This window comes from Passer domesticus, chromosome 18 (genome assembly GCF_036417665.1).
Source record: "Passer domesticus isolate bPasDom1 chromosome 18, bPasDom1.hap1, whole genome shotgun sequence".
Lineage (NCBI taxonomy): Eukaryota > Metazoa > Chordata > Aves > Passeriformes > Passeridae > Passer > Passer domesticus.
The window spans coordinates 2,955,705-2,977,756 of record NC_087491.1 but is presented as its reverse complement, the minus strand read 5'-3'; the positions used below and the strand labels follow the sequence as shown (position 1 = coordinate 2,977,756).

At 49.3% G+C, this 22,052-nt stretch overlaps 1 protein-coding gene across 12 annotated transcripts in view; it reads left to right on the top strand.

The window, feature by feature from the left end:
- Positions 1–22,052, top strand: part of ZNF618 (zinc finger protein 618) — a 148,115-nt gene that overhangs the window by 51,962 nt on the left and 74,101 nt on the right. For all 12 annotated transcript variants that reach the window (XM_064393927.1, XM_064393926.1, XM_064393918.1 and 9 more), the window contains exon 2: positions 11,590–11,633. In XM_064393927.1, coding sequence (XP_064249997.1) covers positions 11,590–11,633 — 44 coding nt within the window. The remainder of the gene's footprint in view (positions 1–11,589; positions 11,634–22,052) is intronic.

Here is a 22,052-nt window from a genome sequence, read left to right as displayed (position 1 = left end):
GGAGTGTTACATGCAGAAAAAAATTCTTAGGTGAATTTCTCAGATGTTTGAGTAATTCAGTGGAGATGCTGTGCTCTCAGCCAGTCCCAAAATCAGTGACACACCATGGTCCTTGGGTACAAACATGCATCTGGAAAATATCCATGGCTGCTGGCCTTATCCATGAGCTGGGTGGCAGATAAAGCACCAAGGTGTCTGTAGTGAAATGTAGGTGAGCATCAGTTTTTCTTTTCTGAGAAGAGCCTGTGGAATGTGGCACACATTTATTTTTTGCCAGCCCAGCATCTGCTGCAGTTGGTGCTCCCAGGGCACTGGAGCAGGCTGGTGTCCAGAGGCTCTCTGGGGGCATCTGGAGGAGGAAACAGCTCTTGGCCTGATATTTGTTCATCCAAAGGGTCACAAATCTATGGGTTCATTGCTCCTTTCTCAGCTTGGAAACCCAACCAGCCCTGTCCAGCTCTGGCAGCACCAGCCTGTGCTGCCTAACCCCAGATTCCATTTGAGAATTGGGCATTAATGGTGGGCTTGGGGATTTCTCTGTCATCCTTTGACATGACCCTGGGCTGCACCAGAATTCTGGGGAGCCAACTGCACTTTCTGGCTTTTCTTCCTCAGGGTTTGCAGCAGCTGCTGGCCTGCAGATGGGCAGAGGGCTCATGGTGCTTCCTGCAAAATTCAACCCGAAAAGGGATCCTGTAGGAACATTTGTATCTTTTTTTGCATCACATTGGAGGTTTTCCAAGACAAATCTGTCCACTCTGCAGGGCTGTGCAAATAATTGATATTCTTGGTTTTCCTGAAGCTCTGAAAAATTGAAAAATTCTTTTTCAGATTGAGCCGGAAGAAAAAATAGATTGATTTGAATTTTTTTCATTGCCCAGGAAATAAGGAATATCTATTTAGGTTTCATAGGCTCAAGTCAAACAGAATCTGGGGCTTGTAAATGCTTCATTTAGATTTTGAGCACATCTTACAGTTCTTGCTTTAAAAATACATATAGGATGTATTTTGCGTGTATGAATCAGAAAATTTTAAATGTCAGGGACTGTGTCACTCCCAGTTTTTGAAAATCAGTCTCTTACTCTGCTGTGTGAATGGTGCAGCAGAAATGATACCAACCCATGCCATGATCTCACTGCAGCTCCACTTTGGGCTGGAAATAATTTCCCAGCAGCTCTGTGCCCTCATTTGTTTCAGCTCCAGGAACGATGGAGAGTGGAAAATCACCCTGGTTGGTCCCATTGATGTTTGTCCCCCACAAACTGCTTGAAAAACCCTTTCCTTAGCCCAAACAATTGCTCAGAGGTGGAGATTGGGAGTGGGAGAGTGCAGGTCGATGGTCCCTGGTGATCTCCCACTCTTCCCAGTGCCATGCCTGGGTGGAGGGTTCTGGGGGAGGGCTGAGGGTCCCATCTCTCCCCTGCCCTGGGCAGTGTTTGGGGTGTCTGGGCACAGGGAGATGATGCTGCAGCTTTCACAGCTCAAATGGACCAGGAAACATTGTTTTCCCTCTTTACTTTCCAAACCACCATCGTTCTTGGGAAGCCAGCAAAGCCACCCTCCCCTGGGGACACCAGCTTGGCCTTACTGGGGTTTTTGGTAGGTTTTATTTAGATTTCTTTTTTTTTTTCCAAACTTTTTTTAAATCTTGGAGGTTTGCTTGTTTATTTGTTGATTTAGATCTGCTCGGGAAGTCAATCTGGTGATATTTATAGGATTTGTGGTTGGCTGATGGGAGTATTTTGCAAGCAGAATTTCTAAGAATTCTACTTTCAGCCTGCTTTTTCTCCAACTTAATTTCCTCCCCTTTCTTCTCTTTTTACTATTTTTTACTATTTTTACTTGGGTTTTTTCTTATTTTTTTGGTTTTTGAGGGAGCCAGGCAGACGAAACTCTTTCTGAATTTCCCCCCTGTAATTACTGCTCTTTTTTAAGTTTGAAGAAATTACCCAGCTTTGTGTGCCTTCCCCCTTTCTTCCTTTTAGACCGATGTGGTTTGACTTTTTTTCCCTTTCCAAAGTAAAATTACCACCATTTCATACTATTTAAACAAACCAATCATACAAAACTAGGAGAGAAGGTGAAGTCCCACAGTTACCCATCCAGTGGAGAATGTTTTCATTTCAACCTCACAGCCTGTCTATAAATGCTATGTGGAATTTTTTTAAAATTAGGATAAAATTTATATTTTACAAAGATAGAATTTATGTTTTGCAAATGCAAAGCCTTTCCCATAAGCATTGGAAGGAGATCTTGTGTGCCAGCCTTGGAGGGGATCCATGGCTGAGGCTGGACCTCCTCACGGTGCTGTTCCTGACACCTTCTCACTACAATATTTATCAAATTATGCATTTCTTTTTCTATTCTACATCAAATTTTCTGCCTTGAATTGTAATTTTCAAGTGTTAAAATTTTCATTGCTTATCTCAGATTGAAGCTGAACATTTGCAGCATGTTGCATCTCTGCAGTGCTGTTTGCTACAGAGGGACCTAAAACGTTCTTCCAAATTGACCAAAAAAAGATATAAAACCAACCTCAAAAGGTACAATTGTGCCCATGGGTGCCATGACTCCCAGTGACCCAAAGGGCTGAGCCGGGAGCTGGAGCAGCTCTCTGGGGACACTCCCCAGCCTCTGCAGGTTTGAAGGGCAGAGTCTCAGCCTCATCAAAGCTTCTCCCCAGAAGCGCTTCCCCAGCAGCCCCTCGTGGCTCTGAGATCCACCACGGGCATGTGCCCCGTGCCTGCCCTGAGCATGAGCGTGGCACCAGCTGGGGCTGGGGTTCAGCTTTCCTGGTGCTGGGTCTTCTCCCAGAGATCCATCTGTGTGTCTGTGCTGCTGGGAGCACCAGCCGCACAGACACACAGACACACCAGACACACAGACACACAGACACACCAGGCCAGCCGCACTCTGAGCTTCCCTGGGCAGAGCGGGAGCCTCTGGATTTTCCTCTACACACAGCCTTGGCTGGCTTTTTCTCAGGATCCTTTGTAAGGCTCAGGGAGAGGGATTGGAGCCTCTGCAGGAGCTCAAGGTCCAGCTGGGCCCGGCTCTGCTGGGCCCGGCTCTGCTGGGCCCGGCTCAGCTGGGCCATGCTGCTGTCCTGCTCGTCCTGCTCCTGGGTGTGTGGGCTGCTGAGGGCATGGCTGCTCGGGGTTGTGTCCTCTTTGCCTCTGTGCTGGGGTTTGGCCACCCCTCTGTGAGGCTCTGCTGGCTGGGCTGTACCTCAGGCAGAGCCCCTGAGCTCCAGGGCTGCCACCTCCCTGCCAGCCCTGCCCGTGCGGGGCTGCACAGACTCACTTTGGGTGGATGGAGCTGGTCATGAAAGAGAAGGGGCTTCCTTGGCCTGCCTCCCCTCAGCTGAGCTGTGCTGAGAGGGTAATTGAATCCCAGAGTGCTTTGGATTGGGAGAGACCTTAGAGATCAGCTCCTTCCCATCTCCTGCAGGGACACCTTCCACTGTCCAGTCACAGCTGCTCTGGGCACCCTGTGCCACGGCCTGCCCACCCTCCCAGGGAACAATTCCTAATTCCCAATATCCCATCCATCCCTGCCCTCTGGCAGTGGGATCCATTCCCTGTGGCCTGTCCCTCCATGCCTTGTCCCCAGTCCCTCTCCAGCTCTCCTGGAGCCCCTTCAGGCCCTGGCAGGGGCTCTGAGCTCTCCCTGGAGCCTTCTCCTCTCCAGGTGAGCACCCCCAGCTGTGCCAGCCTGGCTCCAGAGCTGAGGGCTCCAGCCCTGGAGCAGCTCCATGGCCTCCTCTGGGCTGGATTCAGGACTTCCCTGTGGCAGGAACTCCAGAGATGGGCTCCAGGTGGGGTCTCAGGAGGGTGAGAGGAAAGAGGAGAATCCCTGCCTTGGCCACGTTGCTGGGGTGAGCCCAGGAGAGCAGAACCTGTGCCTGTGCTCCCAGTCCACTCTGCTTGGGATGTGGCTCCCCCAGACCCCAAGTTCCAGCTCTTTCCCACCCATCCCTTCAGCCTGGGGCTGGGAAGGGCTGGAGCTGCCAGGGGAAGGTTCCTGGCAGTCCCTGTGTGCAGTGGAGCCCTCACAGCCCTGTCAGATGTTCCATGGCAGAGGCCAGAGGTGCAGAACTCCCAAACAAAATGTGTTGAACAAGACTGGGATTCCCTGGATAAATAAGTCCTATTTTAATTTTTTTTTCCTTTGTGCATTCATAGCTTACTAGATATGTTTGTTTTATCAGCTTGGAAAAGTGCCCGGGATTTTTTAAAAAATTGATTTCCTGAGAGTTTCCTGTGAAATTGGAAGCCTGGAAATACGGGTGGATTTCTGAAATGCTATCTCATGGCTCCTTCGCCCCTTTTTTCTCCCCCCAAGTAAAAAACAACAATACCTTCCTCCCCCCTAAGGTTTCATTCCATATACATTTATTCTTTAAAAATATTTCCAGCTGTTTCTTTTGCTGGGAAACTCATACCATCTGTAAACAACTGCTCAATGCACATAATTCTGTTGTTTTGCCCGGTCACTCTTATTTTCCAGCTTTTATAATATGAGAGTTCAGAGTAATCAGTAATGCCTTTTCTCCTCTTCACCCTCAATTTGATTATTTTTCTCATAAAGAACTGAGTAAGGAGAGCACAGAGCAACAGGAGATGGAAAAAATATTTTGATTACTTTTCAGTTGCTTATAATCAAGGAGTAACTCTTTAAATCCAGACCAATTTGCTGCATTGATTTATTCATAATTTTAATTTCATGACTGTTTCAGGGAAAAACAAAAGTACACAAGGTTGAAGACTGGTTTAAACATTTGTAGTTTTAGGTTAAAATTTATTTAATGTTCCATGTCTTCAGTTACTTCTGTTGGCATGCGCTGCTTGAATCTCCCTGGGTTGCCAGGGGAGAAAAACCGAAATTCAAAGCACAAATTCTGCCAGTACTTTCAACAAGTTCATAAAATTACTCATATGAATATTCCCTTGACTCAGAGGCAACTGCTCACAGCCCTTAAACCTTTCTGGAGTTACCGGGAGTGTGGGCGTGGGTGACAGGGACACCTGGGTCCTCCGGGGCAGGATTGTGCCATTTCCTGGGACTCAGCACCTGCCCAGGCTGGCCCGTCCTTCGGGGATTCTTCCCTGCCTTGCTGATTTTGGTGTTTCCCCCTAAGTTTCAGCCCCATGTGTGCCTTTTCCAGTAGAAATTTGACCTTTTCTGCTTAAAACTCTCCAGAAGAACTTTTAATTCTGGGTTACAGAGGTGGCTCAGAAATGAGGTGGATGCAGTCAGCACACCCAGGGTAGGAAATGAAGGTTATAAAATGGGGAGATAATAAACAGTAGACAAGAAGTAAATCCAGTGAAATTGAATGAGAAGAATTTCTAGACTTTGTGATTTTTTTATTAGTATTGTTTGCCTACCTATAGTTTTAACCTCCAGGGTGCAACGTGTTCTGTCCCAGACCAGAATCTGGGGAAAAGCCTGAGGGAACCCAGTTTGCAAGACCAAACAAAAAAAAAAACCCAAACAACCAAAACAAAACCCAAAACAAAAACAGAAAACCAAAACAAAACAAAAAGAAAAATTTAAAAGAAAAATAATTCTCCTGCCAATACAAATAGAATTGAAGTCAGCAGAGTGAGGGCCCCCGGGCTGAGTCTGAAGTGTCACAGCCAGAGCAGAGGGGATCATTCCCATCTTGGTTTCCCCAGCTGGACCCTGTGCTCACAGCTGATCTTTGTGTTGGGCTGATCCACCCCCTCTCTGGGTTTGTCATTAGTGTTTCTTATTAATTAGTAATTGGCACCTTGTGGCTTCAGGACCGTTGGCAGCTGTTAATGATCCCCAGGGATGGCAGCAGAGCAGGGGCAGTCCTTTCCCCAGGTGGAACTGGGGCCAGCCCTGCCTCCTCCTGGGGTGGCTGGACAGGGCTGGAGCCAGGACTCTAGGGAAAGGTGCTGGGTGGTCCTGCCCCAGTGCTGACCCCACAGTGCTGGAGCCCTGTGGTGCTCCCTGGCTTCTTGTCCCCCTGGACACATGTCCTCCTCAGGGTGGAAGGGGATGTGGCAGGGCTCTGGCCAGGCTGGGGTGATGCTGTGGCCCCATCCAGAAACTGCTCTGGTTTGTTTTAGGCTCAGCCACCATCTCCAGCAGCTGTTTATTTGCACGTGGTGGAGGTGCTCATAAGGCTGAGGTGGATGCTCAGTAACCTCAATCCAAACCTGGATTTCGGTCTGCTCAGACGGTCCCCAGACATGAAATGGCAGAGGCGCCACGTGGGAAGTGCTGGGCTCCCTGTGTCCCCAGGCTCCAGCATTGGGATGTTCTGTGTGTCACCACTCGTGTGCTGGGGACAGATTGTGTCCCTGTAGGTCACAGTCACCTTGGTGCCTTCCCGTGGATGGACTTGCCTGGAAGTCTCAACATTAAAGCACCTCTTCCTGAAGCTTGGCCTAAGTGATGGGTAAGGCCAGGAGTACTGAGCACCTTCCTCTGGCACTGGAGACCTTCCTGGAGCTGTGCTGGAGCCAGGAGTGAGCACCAGTCACACAGGGATGGTCCCTGGGTGTTTGGGACTATCCTATCCCAGATGTCCCCTGGCTGTGGCAGCAGAGCCTCTGTGCCTGCCATAGGAGTCTCTGCCTTTGCCTTCTGCTGCCCTCAAACAGCAAACCCTCCATGGGCTCATCTCAGAGGGGTCAAAACTCTCAGATGTTGCTGTTTACTGCTGGGCTCTCCCTGTTGGAACGGGGAACAAGCACTGGCTTTTCCCAGGACGAGGCTTCAGCCGAGCACAAGGGTGAGATTCCCCTGGTGGCTCCCAAGGAATTCTCACACTGAAGCTGCCACCAGCATCCCCACCCCAGCATTGGGGAGGGGCTTACAGACCCCACAGTGGATTTTGGGGGTTGGAGAACCCTCATTCCAGGGCTTGGCTCAGCTGTGGGATTGGGCAGATGCCTCAGGGAGAGCTCCCATTTCCTCCTTGCAGATATGTTTTTTATTATTGTTATTTTGGGTGTATCTTGAGGAGAAGCTGCAGCTGAGGAAATAGGCAGCACATTCCTCCAGCCCCAGGAACTGTCTTGTTCCCAAGTGGAAAATTCATCCCTTTTGGAGGCTGCTCTGATGGATTGGCAAAGGCAAAGGATGAGGACAGGATGAACCACAGCAGCCTAAGACAGTGGAGATCTTCGTCCTTCATGCCAGGGATGCCCTGGCTCTGGGAACCAGAAGAAACAGCCTTAAATTGCACATGGGGAGGTGTAGGTTTGATGTTAGGAAAAATATCCTCTTGAAAAGGGTGGTCAGGCATGGGAACAGCTGCGTGGGGCAGTGGTGGAGTCACCATCCCTGGAAATGTTCCAGTGTGGATGTGGCACGTGGGGACAGGGAAATGCTCCAGTGTGAATGTGGCACGTGGGGACAGGGAAATGTTCCAGTGTGGATGTGGCACGTGGGGACAGGGAAATGTTCCAGTGTGGATGCGGCACGTGGGGACAGGGGTTAGTGCTGGCCTTGGCAGTGCTGGGGAATAGTTGGACTCTGATCTCAGAGGGCTTTTCCAACCTCAAGGATTCCATGGTTGTGTGGAGCACAGCTCTGCTTGGATCAGCCGTGGGCTCAGCGTTGTTTCCTTCTTTGGAAATCCGGGGCTTGGGGTTCTCAGCATCCTCTGTGCTGGCAGGAGGAAGCAGAAATCCAGATTAAAAAGGGGCACGGGCACATTTATGGGTCCTTGTGCTCTGCAGATGTTTTGGTGTGATGTGGAGCTGCTCTGCTGTTTTTCTCCCTCCTATTTAATAAAAATTAAATAGGAAACTGCCGGTGTCTTGCCCTTTGTTTAAAGAAGAGAAAAAAGAAAAAAAAAAAGGCACTTCCTGCATTTTCTGTGGCTCTGAAGTTAATAACCCCAGACAGCACAGGTAGCAGGCCTGCAGTTATTTTTATGGCACATTCCTGTGTCAGACCTGTTTTCAGTTGCTTCTCCCTTTACCAAATTTTAATTATTTGGGGCGAAATTTTCCATGCTGGGTGCTGCTGGCTCCTTCCAAAATTGAATGTGTGGTTTGTGTTTGGACAAAAATTACTCAGCTCTCTCTGGAAAGGCGTTTGAGGGAAGCAGGGTAGGGATTTTAGTATTTTTCCTTTTTTTTCCTCAGGTAAACAAACAACTCTGCCCTTTTTCCTCTGCAGAGGGAGAGGAGCTGGGGCAAGCGGGGTCTGCTACTCCTGTGACCCCCAGGCAGAATTAGGGACCTCTCCCTTTGGGATGGGGTTCAGAGGCAAATCATAGCTGTGTCTGAATAAATAAATAAATACATGGATTGAACCCCTTTTCCCCCTGGGAGGGCTGTGGCAGTGCTTTAGGAGTGTCCCTGGTGCCCTCATCCCATCCGTGGGAGCTGATCTGAGCATGGACGCAAATCCAAGTGATTTGAATAATTGTTTCTAATCATAATGTAAGTGATCAGGCAGAAGGCCTGTGCTTAAATCTTCTGAAATCTCATTTTACATTTTTATTGCTTTAAGTTATTTTTCTGTTTTGCTGTAACTGTTAAAATGTTGGGGTTTTTTTCCCAATATAGTGTAGCACTCTCAATAAACATGGATTTCTCAGGTCAGTTTTACATCTGCTTGGACTCCTATTTTTTGACACGTTATCCTGTTAGGAGATGTTGACTGATACATTTCTTAATTATCACATGATTTACTTTTTGCTTACAACTCTAGTTGAGGAGCATATGGCCTGAAACCACATTCTGCTTGTGTGCATTTTCATTTAAAGGATATTTATTAGCATTAGTTAAACAAAACTACCCTAAATCCAATATGTAGAAAAGCAACTTCAGGGAATAACATTTTGAATTGTAAATGATTTTATGGGGCAGATTGTGTGACATTCTCCAGCCTGTTCCAGCACCCCACATCGGCCTCCCTGCTCATGAGCAGATGCAAATTCTGCTCCTCTCCTTTTTCAGTCAGAAATTAGGAAATCACCAAAATCAGTTATTTGGGTAAATGGGAGTGCAGGAGATCCTAAATGAGCACAGGAGATTTCTGTTCCCCTCCACAAATGTGTTACTTTGTTGGGGGGTGCTCTGACCTGTTTTGGCACATTCTGGTTAAACAGTGATTCCCAGCCTTTCACCCTTCCACTTCCTCGTGGTATTTTAGTCCTCAAATGCCACTTTTTAGAATTTAGATGGAATGTTATAGTTTAAATGGATTTTATTTTTGAAGGAACAGGCTGGGAGAGCTGGGGGTGCTCACCTGGAGAGGAGAAGGCTCCAGGGAGAGCTCAGAGCCCCTGCCAGGGCCTGAAGGGGCTCCAGGAGAGCTGGAGAGGGACTGGGGACAAGGCATGGAGGGACAGGACACAGGGAATGGCTCCCACTGCCAGAGGGCAGGGATGGGTGGGATATTGGGAATTAGGAATTGTTCCTGGGAGGGTGGGCAGGCCCTGGCAGAGGGTGCCCAGAGCAGCTGTGGCTGCCCCTGGGTCCGTGGCAGTGCCCAAGGCCAGGCTGGACAGGGCTGGGAGCAGCCTGGGACAGTGGGAGGTGTCCCTGGGATGATCTTTAATGTCCCTCCCACCCCAAACCTGTCTGGGATTCTGTGGATTTATTTCAGCATTCAGAAACATTTAAGGCAGCTTGATCTGATCTGAGCCTTACCTTGGTGGTTTTGTCTAATGGATCATCTCGAGGAGCACCCTGGCTGTGTGAAACCAGCGAGATCAGAGCCCTTACCTGGTGTGGTTCCCTTTTTTTCTCATTTTTTTCTTTCAAAATAAGGAAACTCCCCAGCACTAGGGATTGTTGGAGTGTCTGTGCAGGGCCAGGGGCTGGGTTCCAGCATTCTCATGGGTCAGAATATCCCTCCAGCTCAGGATATTCCATGGTTCCACAGTTCAGCAGGTGGTTTTCCTGTGGAATTCTCATGGCAGGAGCTTCAAAAGGTCCCTGTGATCCAAGATGTGGCTCTGGGGTTGAGTGAGCTTGGGTTGTGCACAAAACCCTTTGTACAGGCAGGAATTGTGAGGTGTCCATCTCTGGGATCCCCAGCACCCCAACAAGGTTTCTGCCCTGGCTCTATATTAAGTCTCCTTTTTCCCCTTTCCCCCCTTTCTTTGTACACAGATCTAATCTTCTAGAAAATGCCCCAAAGGTTTGAGCAATCTACCAGTTGCAGGAACCCATAAAGCTTTTTTTTTTCCTTTTTTTTCCATTGTGTAAGCATGACAAATCATTAATTTTTGATTGATTGCTTTGAATTATGGGTGCTCTGACATCCTTTCTGTAGCTGAACAGCTGTATAACAAATGAACATATCAGTGCTCACAAAAGATTGGAGATCTAACAGAAGCAATTACATTGTCAGCTCCTCCCTTCTGGCTTTTCCCAGGCAATGGAGAGAAGAAATTTTTTAACAGAAATTCCTCAAGTGGCTCACAATAATAATAATAATAATCATCATCATCATTATAACAAAATACCTTTTTGTAATTGAATTAGATTTTTATCTTTTCAATTCCAGTGGATTTCATATCCCTTCAGAAGCCAGGTTGTGTTTGTGCTTTGAGTAACTTGGACAATCCCTTTGAAGAAAATTTTACATGAAGAATTAAAAAAAATAAAATAAAATTGCAATTTTTTTTTGGTTGCTATTCCTTTAAGATTTCAGAATTGCACCAGTGCACTAAATGTGACCTCCATAACTTTTAAATTAAGAATTTATGCTGGCTTGAAATTTATGAAATATTTCAGCATGAAAGAAAGCCTTTTTCCCTCAGGAAAATTGAGCAATAAATCACAGCACTCTCGATTTACTGCCCTACAGCCAGCCAAAGATAGGATTTTTTTCCTTCCCCCCTTCGTTCTGAAAAAAAAAAAAAAAAAAAGAAAAAAAATGTAATCATATAAGACAGCTTAGCTGCTATCCTCCCACTCTCTAGAATTTTTAATTTCAGCTGTTTCTGCTTGGATTTATTTCCAATATTCCTGCTCGGCTTTTCAATTTCCTCAGTTATTAAATTTTAATTCAGTGCATTAGCATTTAAATTAAAAAAGGGTTTATTTTATCGAAATCGTTGGCTGGCCCCCATCCTGCTGCACATGAATTGCCTGTTTCTGCCATTTGCACAAAATGTGAAATGCAGCTAATATCTTTTAACTTGTATTTGCACAAATTCAGAAATAAAATTTCTGGGATTGGAATAATATTGTCTTTCCAAGGAAGGCTCTCATCAGCGAGCTGGGGAAGGAGGCGAGAGGAGACCCTGGGCCCTCCCTGCCCAGCCCTGCCAGGGCCTGCAGGGGCTAATTGGGGCACGGGGTAATGAGGGGAGGTGTTGGGCCTGGAGGGGCCATTCCTGCGTGGACATTTGGACAATTTGGCCATTCCTGATTTCCCACCTGGCACTGGTGTGACTCTGCATGCCAGGGATCCCTGCTTGAGACCCGGGTGGGGATGGGCTGGGGAGGCTCAGACCCTGCCCAGCCCCGACACCCGGGCTCAGGGCTGAGCACAGGGCAGCTCTGGGGAACCCCGAGTTTGGGGGCAGGAGAGCACCTCGTCCTTCTGAACCTAACCAGCTCTTCTGTTTTGATCTCCTAGGCCGAGGAGAGCAACAGCAGCGGGCGGAGGAGCTCTTCCAGCAGGTAGGGCTGGGCTGTGCTGGGTGGGTCAGCTCTGCTCAGCTGTCTCTTCATCCTGGACATGGGGTGGCCAAGGTGGGATGGGTGTCTGAGCTGAGTGTCCATGCAGCCCTCTTTGGATATGGCTGGAAAGATGGATGTGGGAGGCTGGCCTCATCCTGGCACTGGGGACTGAAAGCAGAGGTGCTTTGTGTGTGGTGTGGGGAGTTCCAGCTGAGTGCCCCCAGGGTGAGGCTCTTGGATGGAGACCTTGGGCTGTGCAGACCCTTCTGTCCTTCAGAAGGAGAGGACAGAGGTGTCCCACCACCCCATTCTCCTGTGATCCCACTGAGAGGTGTCTCTGCTGCTCCCACTCTGGAGAGGGACATGCTGAGGTGGGTCTGCCCTGGGCTGTGGCCTCACAGAATTCACAGAGTCACCAGGTTGCAAGAGACCTTCAAGATCATCAAGTCCAACCCATTTTCTGACACCTCAACTGAACCCTGGCACCCAGTGCCACATCCAGACTTTTTTTAAACACATCCAGGGATGGTGACTCCTCCTGTCCCCTCCAGGGCCTTGAAAGCACTGTGAAAGTTTTATTCCTTAGATAAAACTCATCCTGCTGTGTAAAACCACATCAGTGAGGTCTGGGAACTGCTGTGGTGCTGATGCCCTCCCTGCGTGCTGACTGGTCCCTGCCCAGTGCCCCAGCTCTGCCATGGCATTTCAGGACAGAATCCCCTCATTCCTGGCAGCTTTTTGTCCAGTTGGCCCTGCTTGGCACTGAACATGTCTGCGGTGCCCCTGAGCTGGGCAGAGAGGAGCACTGGGTGTCTGTCACGGGGGAGACTTCTCTGGCTCACTCTGGGTGTGGCTCACCTGTGGCCCAGCAGTGCTGGCTCACTGGGAATTAGCCTGAAGGAAGTCTGGGAAAGAAAGTACAGGCTGAGGAGCAAGGGGAGAGCAGCCAGGCATCACTTCCTTCTGGATTCTTTATTCCAACCTTTAATTCAGTTTTGCAGCTCTCACTGGAGGGTTTCCCACAGCAGGTGGGAAACACATTCTCCATGTGGGAGCTGGCCTTTTGAGTGTCCATCTGACCTTTGGAGTGTCACCTTTGGGGTGTCCATCTCACCTTTGGGCTGTGCATGTCACCTTTGGGGTATCCAGGTCACCTTTGGGGTGTCCATCTCATCTTTGGGGTGTCCATCTCATCTTTGGGGTGTCCATCTCATCTTTGGAGGGCCCATCTCACCTTCGAAGTATCCATCTCCCCTTTGGAGGGCCCATGTCACCTTTGGGGTGTTCCTCTCACCTTTGGAGGGCCCATGTCACCTTTGGGGTGTCCATCTCCCCTGCCTGGGCTGCCCTTGGGGTGAGCATCCTCCCAGGAGTGAGCAATTGCCCTTTCCAGGGCAGGGATGGAGCTCCAGGTGAGGTGGGAGAACTTCCCACCCTGTTCCTTTTTATGTCCAGAGGAGTGTGAGGCTGGCCACTGCTTTTTTCCTTGTAGAAAAGGGGAAACAAAACCCACTTTATCATCTCTCTGACTGAACAAAATGTGGTCAAAGAAAGGAGAATGACCAAGTCCATTTAAAAATAATAAAACAGAATCAAAATGTAATATTCCAAGAAAACTCTGTCAGTGATTGAAGGTGGAAATGTGGCTCTGACTGAATCTGTGAGGTCATCAGTGGATGGAAACACAAGATGGATGTTTCTCAAAGTCATTGCTGCTTGAAACCCTCACTAATTGCAAACTATCGAGGAAGCTTTTAACAATTAATTTATATCAGTAAAAATAGAAGCAAAAATAGTACTTATAATAGAATATAGTATAATGTAATTAATATAATATAATATAATATAATATAATATAATATAATATAATATAATATAATATAATATAATATAATATAATATAATATAAGTTGCCTGGATTTTATCTTCCTGCAATATTTTTTTTTTTCACAGTATCAGGCTTGGTCTAAGGTAATGACAGTAGTATTGGGTCAATCCTATTTTTCGTTTTTTACTGCAGTGAATTGATTTGACTCTGTTTTAAGCAAACCCTGAAAGCTCTGAAGGCCCGGGGGTTTGTGCTCCCACCACCCCCAGCTCCAGGCCTGTTGCTGCCTTTGGAAGAACAGGGGTCAGGGTTGCAGCTGGCAGCTCCTGGTGGCGGAGAGCACTCGCTGTTCTCCTCCCCCAGTGGCTCCTGTGTGGTTGTTGCACCTCAGTGAGTGCTTAGCAATGGGAGATTTTAAAAGGTGAAGAGAATTCTTAGGAGCACAAAAAGCCCTCTTCCTTGAAGGCAGGCAGAAGAGAGATGGCTGCTTGCTTGGGGAAGATGACAACTAAGAGACAACCTGACAAAGCTGTGCATGTTTTTGAACACTCCAGAAAAGGTAGATCAGAGGCTTCTTTCTTCCTTTTGCAAGGAAAAAAGAGACAGTCAACAAAATTAAAAAGCAGCAAATTAAAAGCCAGTAAAAGGCAGGATGTTTTCCTGCATGATGAGCAGAGATGTGATGGGAGTGTGATGCCAGGAGCTGCTCAGAGGGGCTGGGAGGGGACTCAGCAGGAACACGGTGACAGGGGTGACATGGGCTGGGTTCACAGAATCCCACACTGCCTTTGGTTAGGAGGGACCTTAGGATCATCCATGCCATGGCAGGGACACCTCCCACTGTCCCAGGCTGCTCCCAGCCCTGTCCAGCCTGGCCTTGGGCACTGCCAGGGATCCAGGGGCAGCCACAGCTGCTCTGGGCACCCTGTGCCAGGGCCTGCCCACCCTCCGGGGGAACAATTCCTAATTCCCAATATCCCATCCAGCCCTGCCCTCTGGCAGTGGGAGCCATTCCCTGTGTCCTGTCCCTCCATGCCTTGTCCCCAGTCCCTCTCCAGCTCTCCTGGAGCCCCTTCAGGCCCTGCAAGGGGCTCTGAGCTCTCCCTGGAGCCTTCTCCTCTCCAGGTGAGCACCCCCAGCTGTGCCAGCCTGGCTCCAGAGCAGAGGGCTCCAGCCCTGGAGCAGCTCCGTGGCCTTCTCTGGACTCACTCCAGCAGCTCCAGGTCTTGTGTTGGAAGCCCAGTGCTAGACATGGTCTGGTCCTGTGGGTGAGCACATGGCAGGGGATCAGTTCCTTGCTGATGTCCACTGGAGACTTGCTCTAAGCTTCTTCTGAAGCCCCTTCTGCATGTGGTGGCCCAGGCTGGGTGTCCCTGCGTGGTGTGTGACAGTCCCAGGGGTTGGTGGGATGAGAGGGCAGTGTGGGAGCAGCACTGGGAGCTCTGCGCCTCAGGGTGAGCACTGGGAGTCTCCATAAGACTACTGGAGCACTAACAACTTCCCAATAATTAATGTCAGTGTTCAGATGGTGGGCTCTGGATCCTGACAAGAAATAATTGAAAAACCAAATGTGCAATTATGTCTGACAAGCAGCGTGTGCTTTTCTTGGTCACCAGAGCCTTGTGTAGTCATGTGTTAGACACGGTTTTATATAATTATTATTGTTTATGTGGCGGGTGTCAGAGGAAGGAGGAATTTCAGTTTGGAGTCCTCTGTTGGCTATTTATTTTAAAGTCATTAGATTTGTTTTCAGACTTAACTACACTTAATGTGTGAGACTCCTGCTGAATAAATCAGCCCCTGCTCCAGGAGCTGCATCTGTTTGCGGAGGGAACGGAGCCAGCTGGAAGCTCAGCGCGGCGGCAGCGGGGCTCCCACCAGCCGGAGCCCGCCCGCAGCACAGATGTAGCTGTGCAGGAGCTGCTCCTGGGGCTGGGGGAATCCTGGAGCTGCTGCCCAGGGCACGGCTGGCTCTCCTTTAGTGCAGGGTAACAGAAAGGGCTCAGGGAGGTGCAGGCCAGGGAAGGGCTCTGGGTGCTGGCCCAGCTGGGAGCAGGGCAGGAGTTCCCAGGGAGCTTTGGGCTGGGCCTGGAGGTTTCCCAGCTCTGACATGGTGCGGTTTTCTCAGGTACTCCAGACCAAGCTGTGGTGTCTCAGGGGTCTGAATGTTTCAGTCTGTGCCAGAGAAGATGTGACCTCCATGGAATCACAGAAACCCTGAGCTGGAAGGATTCACCAGGATCACTGAGCCCAGCTCCTGCCCCTGCACAGACACCCCAACAACCCACCCTGGCCATTCCCAGGAGCAGTGTCCAAATGCTTCTGGAGCTCTTGGGGTTGGGACTGTGCCCTGGGGAGCCCTGGGAGGAGAAGCTGTTGAGAAAGGGTTGCACCTTCTTTGCTCCTTCTCAGTTCACCTTTCTCCAGCCTCCCTGTTGGCACCTTCCCCTCTCTTCCCTGCATTCCTTGCTCTGTCCTGTGTGAACACGTCCTCCCCAGCAGCTCCTGTCACCCCAGGGAGTACCCTGGGATGGCACCAACTCTTCTTCAGGCTCCTCTTCCAGCTCACCAGGTCCCCAGCACTGGGGAAGGACAGTTTCTGAGGTTGTAGTCTCTGAAGCTCAGGAGAGGGCTCCACACCCTGTGGAGGGCCTGGGGCTGGGTATTTCCAGGAATTTTTTCCAAAGAAAATTGTTTGAATTGTCTCCCCTTTCTTTAAGAGGCAACCTGTGGGATTTTCAGTCCCAGAGTACCAAGAAGTTTCCAACTCATCCTGCATCAGAAAAAGAGATAGCTCTTAGTAATTAGGCAAGGAATTTAATAGGCCTTGGTGCCTGCCAAAGGGCTCTCACCAGCCATCTTCAAAAAGAAACAAACCAACCAACCAGCACAAAACCCCTCAAAAGTGCCCTCTGGCCAGTTTTAGAGCCGTGGATAGTTCAGTTCTATGTGACAACCAGGACAGAAGCTGTGGGGAACCTGGGCAGGTTTCCTTGAAATCCAAAAGGAGGTGACGTACAAGGAGATGACAGTACTCAGACACATCCCAACTCCCAGGGACAGGAGTATTTCTGTGAAACCACACCAGTTTGCCTGGTGCCAAAGTCCTGGACAGCTTTGTGTGGCGTGTGGTGGAGAAATGTCCCTTTCTGGAGCCATAAAGTACCAAGATGTGGCAGTTCTAAAGCCTTCAGGAGAGCTGAGCCACCAGGAAATCCTTGGGTCAGCCCCCCCACTCCTCATGGCCTGTTGGAGACCTGTGGCCATTTCAGTTCTCACCCCCTCAGTCATTTCTTAGTCAAGGAACACAGAGCTCTTTCACTGATATAAATAAATCCTTAATCTATTCTCTTTGTTTTTCCCCGAATTTTTTGTCTCTGTTGACATTTCCACGCTTGAAAATTTAAAGACGCTGGCAGCTATTCCATTATCATCTTAAATTCAGTTTTTAACCTGCATCATTTGTGTGTCGCGTTTTTTATCTGACTGAATTCTTTTGCTTTTGGCAAAGAGTGCATGGTTGTTTTTTGTTGGATAAGCCAAATTTTTTTTTATATTTGGTTAGACTTTCCTCTTCAAACCATCCTCAAGATATTCCTAATAAGGACTGAAGGGAATTTGTTTTGCTAATACCTTAGGAATTCTTTGTGGCTCTTGACTATTGTTCTGGTTTGTATTTTAATGTTTAATTTCCAGAGGAGAGGCAGGCTGATTGGTCCTGGAGTTTACCTTCTCTGAAGGATTCGGAGCTGCCGAGTGTCCCTTGAGGAATGAACGCACGATTAAATTCCTCTTGGACTTCCTGAAGCAGAGTTTGCTGTCAGGAAAGGTTGTGTGCTTTACTAGACCCAGGGAGCTGGAAAAATTAAGTATTCTGCTTTGTTTGTTTGTTTTCCCTAGATTTTAGCACTGACACCACACACACCACTGAGTGCTGCATTATGTATTTCGGGGTTTTTGAAAGCTGTTACCTCTGTTTTCAAGAGCTGGCTGCCCTCAGAGGCAGGGGGTGAACTTCCCTGAAGCATCTCTCTTCTACAAAACCTTCATGTCCTTTAAATTTATGAACTCCTTAATAATATTGGTATTTGTTGAGCAAATTTCTCCCAGGAAATCCTGAATGGCAGCTGCTGTCACACTTCTGCCTGCAGAAGAATGTGGCCTCCTGTTCTGATTTCAGTTCATTTTGGAGGGAGAAAGCAGAGGATGTAAATATGTCCCAGATAGGGGCAGGGTTTGGGCTGCTTTCTCCTGCCCCAGGGATTTTCTTTTTGTGTCCAGTTAGTTTGATGTCCCCAGGTGCAACTGACTTGGAGCAAAGGTGTCAGGGCCTCCAGGAGCTGCAGCTTCATCCTTGGTCAGGGTAGGAGGGAGCAGCTTGTTCAGGGTCGTGGATGCCAAGAGGGGACCCAGCAGCCTCGTGAAGAAACCCAGCCAAGCACCAGGAAGCAGCTGCTGGGCCATGGACAGAACCAGCACAGAGACCACAGGAGCACGTGTGACCTCACAGGGACCTTGGAGTCTTTGAATCCTGAGGTTCACAAGGGCAGGTTGCATGTGGAAAATGCCCAGAAGCTCTGACCAGCTTTTGCTTTTTTTCTGTTCTTCAGCAAGTCCTCTCTTCTGTACTGCAGATGGGGGAGGGACTTCCCATCCCCTAAAATAACATCAGGACAAGAGGGAGCAGGTTTTTCCTGTAACCTTTCAGAAGTTAAATGCACACTTTGGGAATTCACAATGGCATTGAGGAAAATTGTGAAGAGAATTGAAACCTCCTGGTGGAACACGGATGACCATGAACCCCTCTGCGACCCCGTGAAAATTTGGATTTTAGGAATATCAGCCAGCACATGCTGCCTTCATGTGTGTGCTGGCTCATATTCCTGAAGTGTGCTGGTGGCACACTTGGGTGTCCTGCTTGGGTATCTATGCTCTGGCATGTGGACAGGCTCCCAAATGGAAAGAGTCAAGGATCAGAAGGGATATCTTGGTGTGCACACAGTGTACATTAAAAAGTGTTTCCTTTGCTTCATTCAAGAGACAGCAGAGAGGGTTTTCTCCTGTGGAGGACAGGTTCACAGAAAGAGAATCTCCTTTCCAGCAAATGCCCAATGACCAGAGGCAGCAATCCACACTGCAAGTACAGTGCCTGTTCCAGCAAATAATCCCTCAGAGGAGGAATCCAGGATGGGATGGTTGTTGCAGCACTTCACACATCAGCAGCAGGAGGACATCCTCTCTGAAGGATTCGGGCTCAGGCTGCAGAGGGGCTTTGGCAGAGGCTCTGGGAGCTGTGGCAGGGAGGGGGGTTGAGTCCCTGGAGAAGAGCAGTTCTGGACACTGTGACACAGGAGCTTGGGGTGGTGTCTTTGCCCTTCAGGGTGTGAGGGAACATCTGAAGCTGGGGCTGGAGCCTGGAGCCAGAAGCTCAATTGTAACACTGGGAAAACAGTGTTTTTCTCTCTTTTAACCCTGGACTTGAAAATCTTGTTGTCTGGTGATGTCTGCAGGAGATGTCCCCAGTGAAGGACACCAGGCAGTTCCTCTGCTTCCTGATCTTCTCCACCTCCTCCTGGTGTAAGTCATGGGGCCCAACCCCTGGGCTGCCCCAGGAAGAAGATGAGAGCCATGGGGAGGGGTGAGAAGGCCACCACAGCTAATTCATCAGACAAGCAGATTTTCAACTTACATCCTTCTTTTTCTTGTCTCTGCTTTCATCATCTCCATGTAAAATGAGAGTTCATTTACATCTGTTCTGTCTATTCCACTTCCCATAGCTCCAGTCATGACAGGAACCTTCTGGTTCTTGTAAAACCATGGCAGACATCTGTAAATTGAGCCCAGTTTCAGCCTCCCCCATTTTTTGCTTCCCTTGCTTTCTGACAGCTGAGGCCTTTTGATTTAGCCTTGGATGAGCCAACTGCATGTTGGTTTCCAGAAGACAAGTTGGGACATCCCAGTGGTGCTGGTGTCCTGCTGGCTTCTGCAAAGGTGCCCATTGCTTGGTCCCCATGAGTGTTTTTGGGTCCTTGCTGAACCTCTTTGGTGCTGCAGACAAGAAGAGCCTTCCAAGGAGAGCCCAAAATGTGTTTCAGTTTAACTTGGCACACCCTGTCCTCTGCCCAGGGGTGTCACCACGGAGTCACAGAATGGGTTGGGTTGAAGACCCATCCTGTTCCATCCCCTGCCATGAGCAGGGACAGCTTCCACCAGAGCAATGTGTGCAGAGCCCTGTGCAGCTTGGCCATCATTGATATCATCAAGGCACTAACGATCTCTGGGTTTTGCATCTTGAGTGTTGTTTAAAAAAACCCCCAAAAGTTGCTCCACATTCGCTGCTGGGGCAGGAGAGCTGTTCATAGGTGTTGGTTCAGAGTGGTACATCCTCCTCCACATATGTTTCCTTTTCCTCTCCTTTTGAGGAGCTGATGTTGAAGACTGATACTTCACTGATCTCACTCTGCCCCTCCCCAAAAACTCAGCAGGATGTGTTCTGTAAAAATAGCCTCATTAGAAGCCATCTGAGTACATATGCAATCACAGATGACTCAAAGGGAGCACGGAGCACGCATGTTTCTGTTGCTGTCTTCAGAGAATTACATGACAAATTATTCCTAGCTGGAAGAAATGTCCTTTTATAATTGGGGTTTTTTTCTCATTCTTTCAGAAGGGAGGAGTGTGTGTTTTTTAAGTAGCTTTTAGTCACTTTCATTATTTATGAGGATGCTACTCCAGATCAGAAACAGCAAACTGCAAGTGCGAGTTTCTTGTGGCTGCAGCAGCTGATGGGCCCCGTTTGCTTTCACTCATTGCTGTTCTGCTCATCACAGCCTGGGAGATCCTGCAGGGACCAGAGCAGCTCCACACTGCAGCCTTCAGCCCCTTCTCCCTGCTCCTGCCACAGGACATCAGCTGGAAGGGGCTGCTGGATCTGTGGGTGGTGTCACCGTGCAGAGGGGACCAGTGTCAGCACCCAGCCTTTCCTTTCTGTCCTTCCCTTGAGAAGAGCTTCTGGCATTGCCCTCGTGTTGCTCCCTGCATTGGTGCTGCTGAGGCTTCACACACAGAACTGTTCTGGCCCAAATTGTCGTGCTGCATCATCGAGCTCTGCCAAAGCCTGAGGCCTTCACGAGCTGCCACAGGAACCTATACCCAAATGGGTCCAGGAACCCACTTTTACCCCTGTCTTTCCAGTTCCTCATGCTGAGGCTTCATTAAGGCCTTCTGAAATCTCTTCTGCCTTCACACACTTGTGTCTGACATGAAAGTGGCCGTAACGTCATCGGAAGATGAAAGTCTGATGATCAAAGCAGGCAGCAATGTTGAAATGAGCATTGTGAGATGGCAGAGCTGGTATTACAGTAATTGGCTGTGTGGCCTACTTAGTGAGAGCAGTGATACATGCAAGTGCAATGTCTGTTTGCCTCTTTCATGTTGGAAATCACAGAGTCTGTTCTGGGAAGTGAAACAGGACCTCACCTGTAGGAGCCACCAGGCATGGAGTGGGCACTGTGGCATCCCAAGGCTTCTGCCTCCTCTCCTCAGCATGGAATAGCCTCTTGGATTGCCAGGGCCCACAGCTCAGTAAAAACAAGGCACAGAACAGTGAAGGAGGATTTCCCAGGAAGGGGCAAAGCCATGGAGAAGAAATTAGATCCCCCCTGTGGAAGGAGAAAGGGTTTAAGCCAGCTGTGCCTGGGCACTCTGCTCCTCTGTGGCCTGATGGCTCCAAGCAGTTTTTGTCCTGTGCAAGCAGTGCTGTGTTTGGAGAACAGGAATATCCTCTTCCCAGGGAACATCAGCCCATGGATGATGTTAGGTTGGACCTGCAGAGAGAGGTGCAGCTGACCCCTGGAAGGCCACACTGAACACTAAACCTGCATTGTGCAGAAGGGTGGTGACATGAGGCTGGAGACGGAGCTCAGAGCCACCAGGAGAGGGTGGCTGTGGGACCCGGTGGTGGGAGGTGACTCTGGCAGGTTCTCCCTTGGCTCCTGTGCGCTGCTGTCTCCACCAAGTGGAGGCTCTGGCCATCACTGGTCCCAGTGTGGCCCCAGCAGTGCCCCTGCAGGGATCTGGCAGCTGGGACAGGTCTCTGTGGGCACGAGGGACGTGGGCACTGCCTGGGTCACACTGGAGAGTCCTTCTGCCCCCAGGACTGATACCGAACTTACCTGACACCCCAAAAGCTTTGAGTCCTTTTCTTTCTGTGTCCTCACCCAAACCCGTGGCACCTGTTTGGAGCCTTGGGAGCTGCAGAACTGAAAATTCACTCCTGTTGTTGCTCATCCTCTTTCTGAGCCTTTCCAGCAGTCGTGCCTCAGCTCCAGAAGAGCTGCCATGGGACAGGAGTGGCAGAACCAGGCCTGGCCACAGTGGTGCTGAGGCCTGATGTCTTCCCTCCCCCAGGCAGGATGTTCCCTGTCCCTCCCTGTGTCTCTCAGGGAACTTCTGGAGTATGAGAATGTTCCAGATCTGCTGCTTTATCCTCATCTCCAAGTGGAGGTTCTTTGTGCTGCTCAGTAACAAGGGAGGTAAAATTCAGCACAACACTGAGCAAGTGCAGCATCATGGGCTTGCAAGGACCAAAG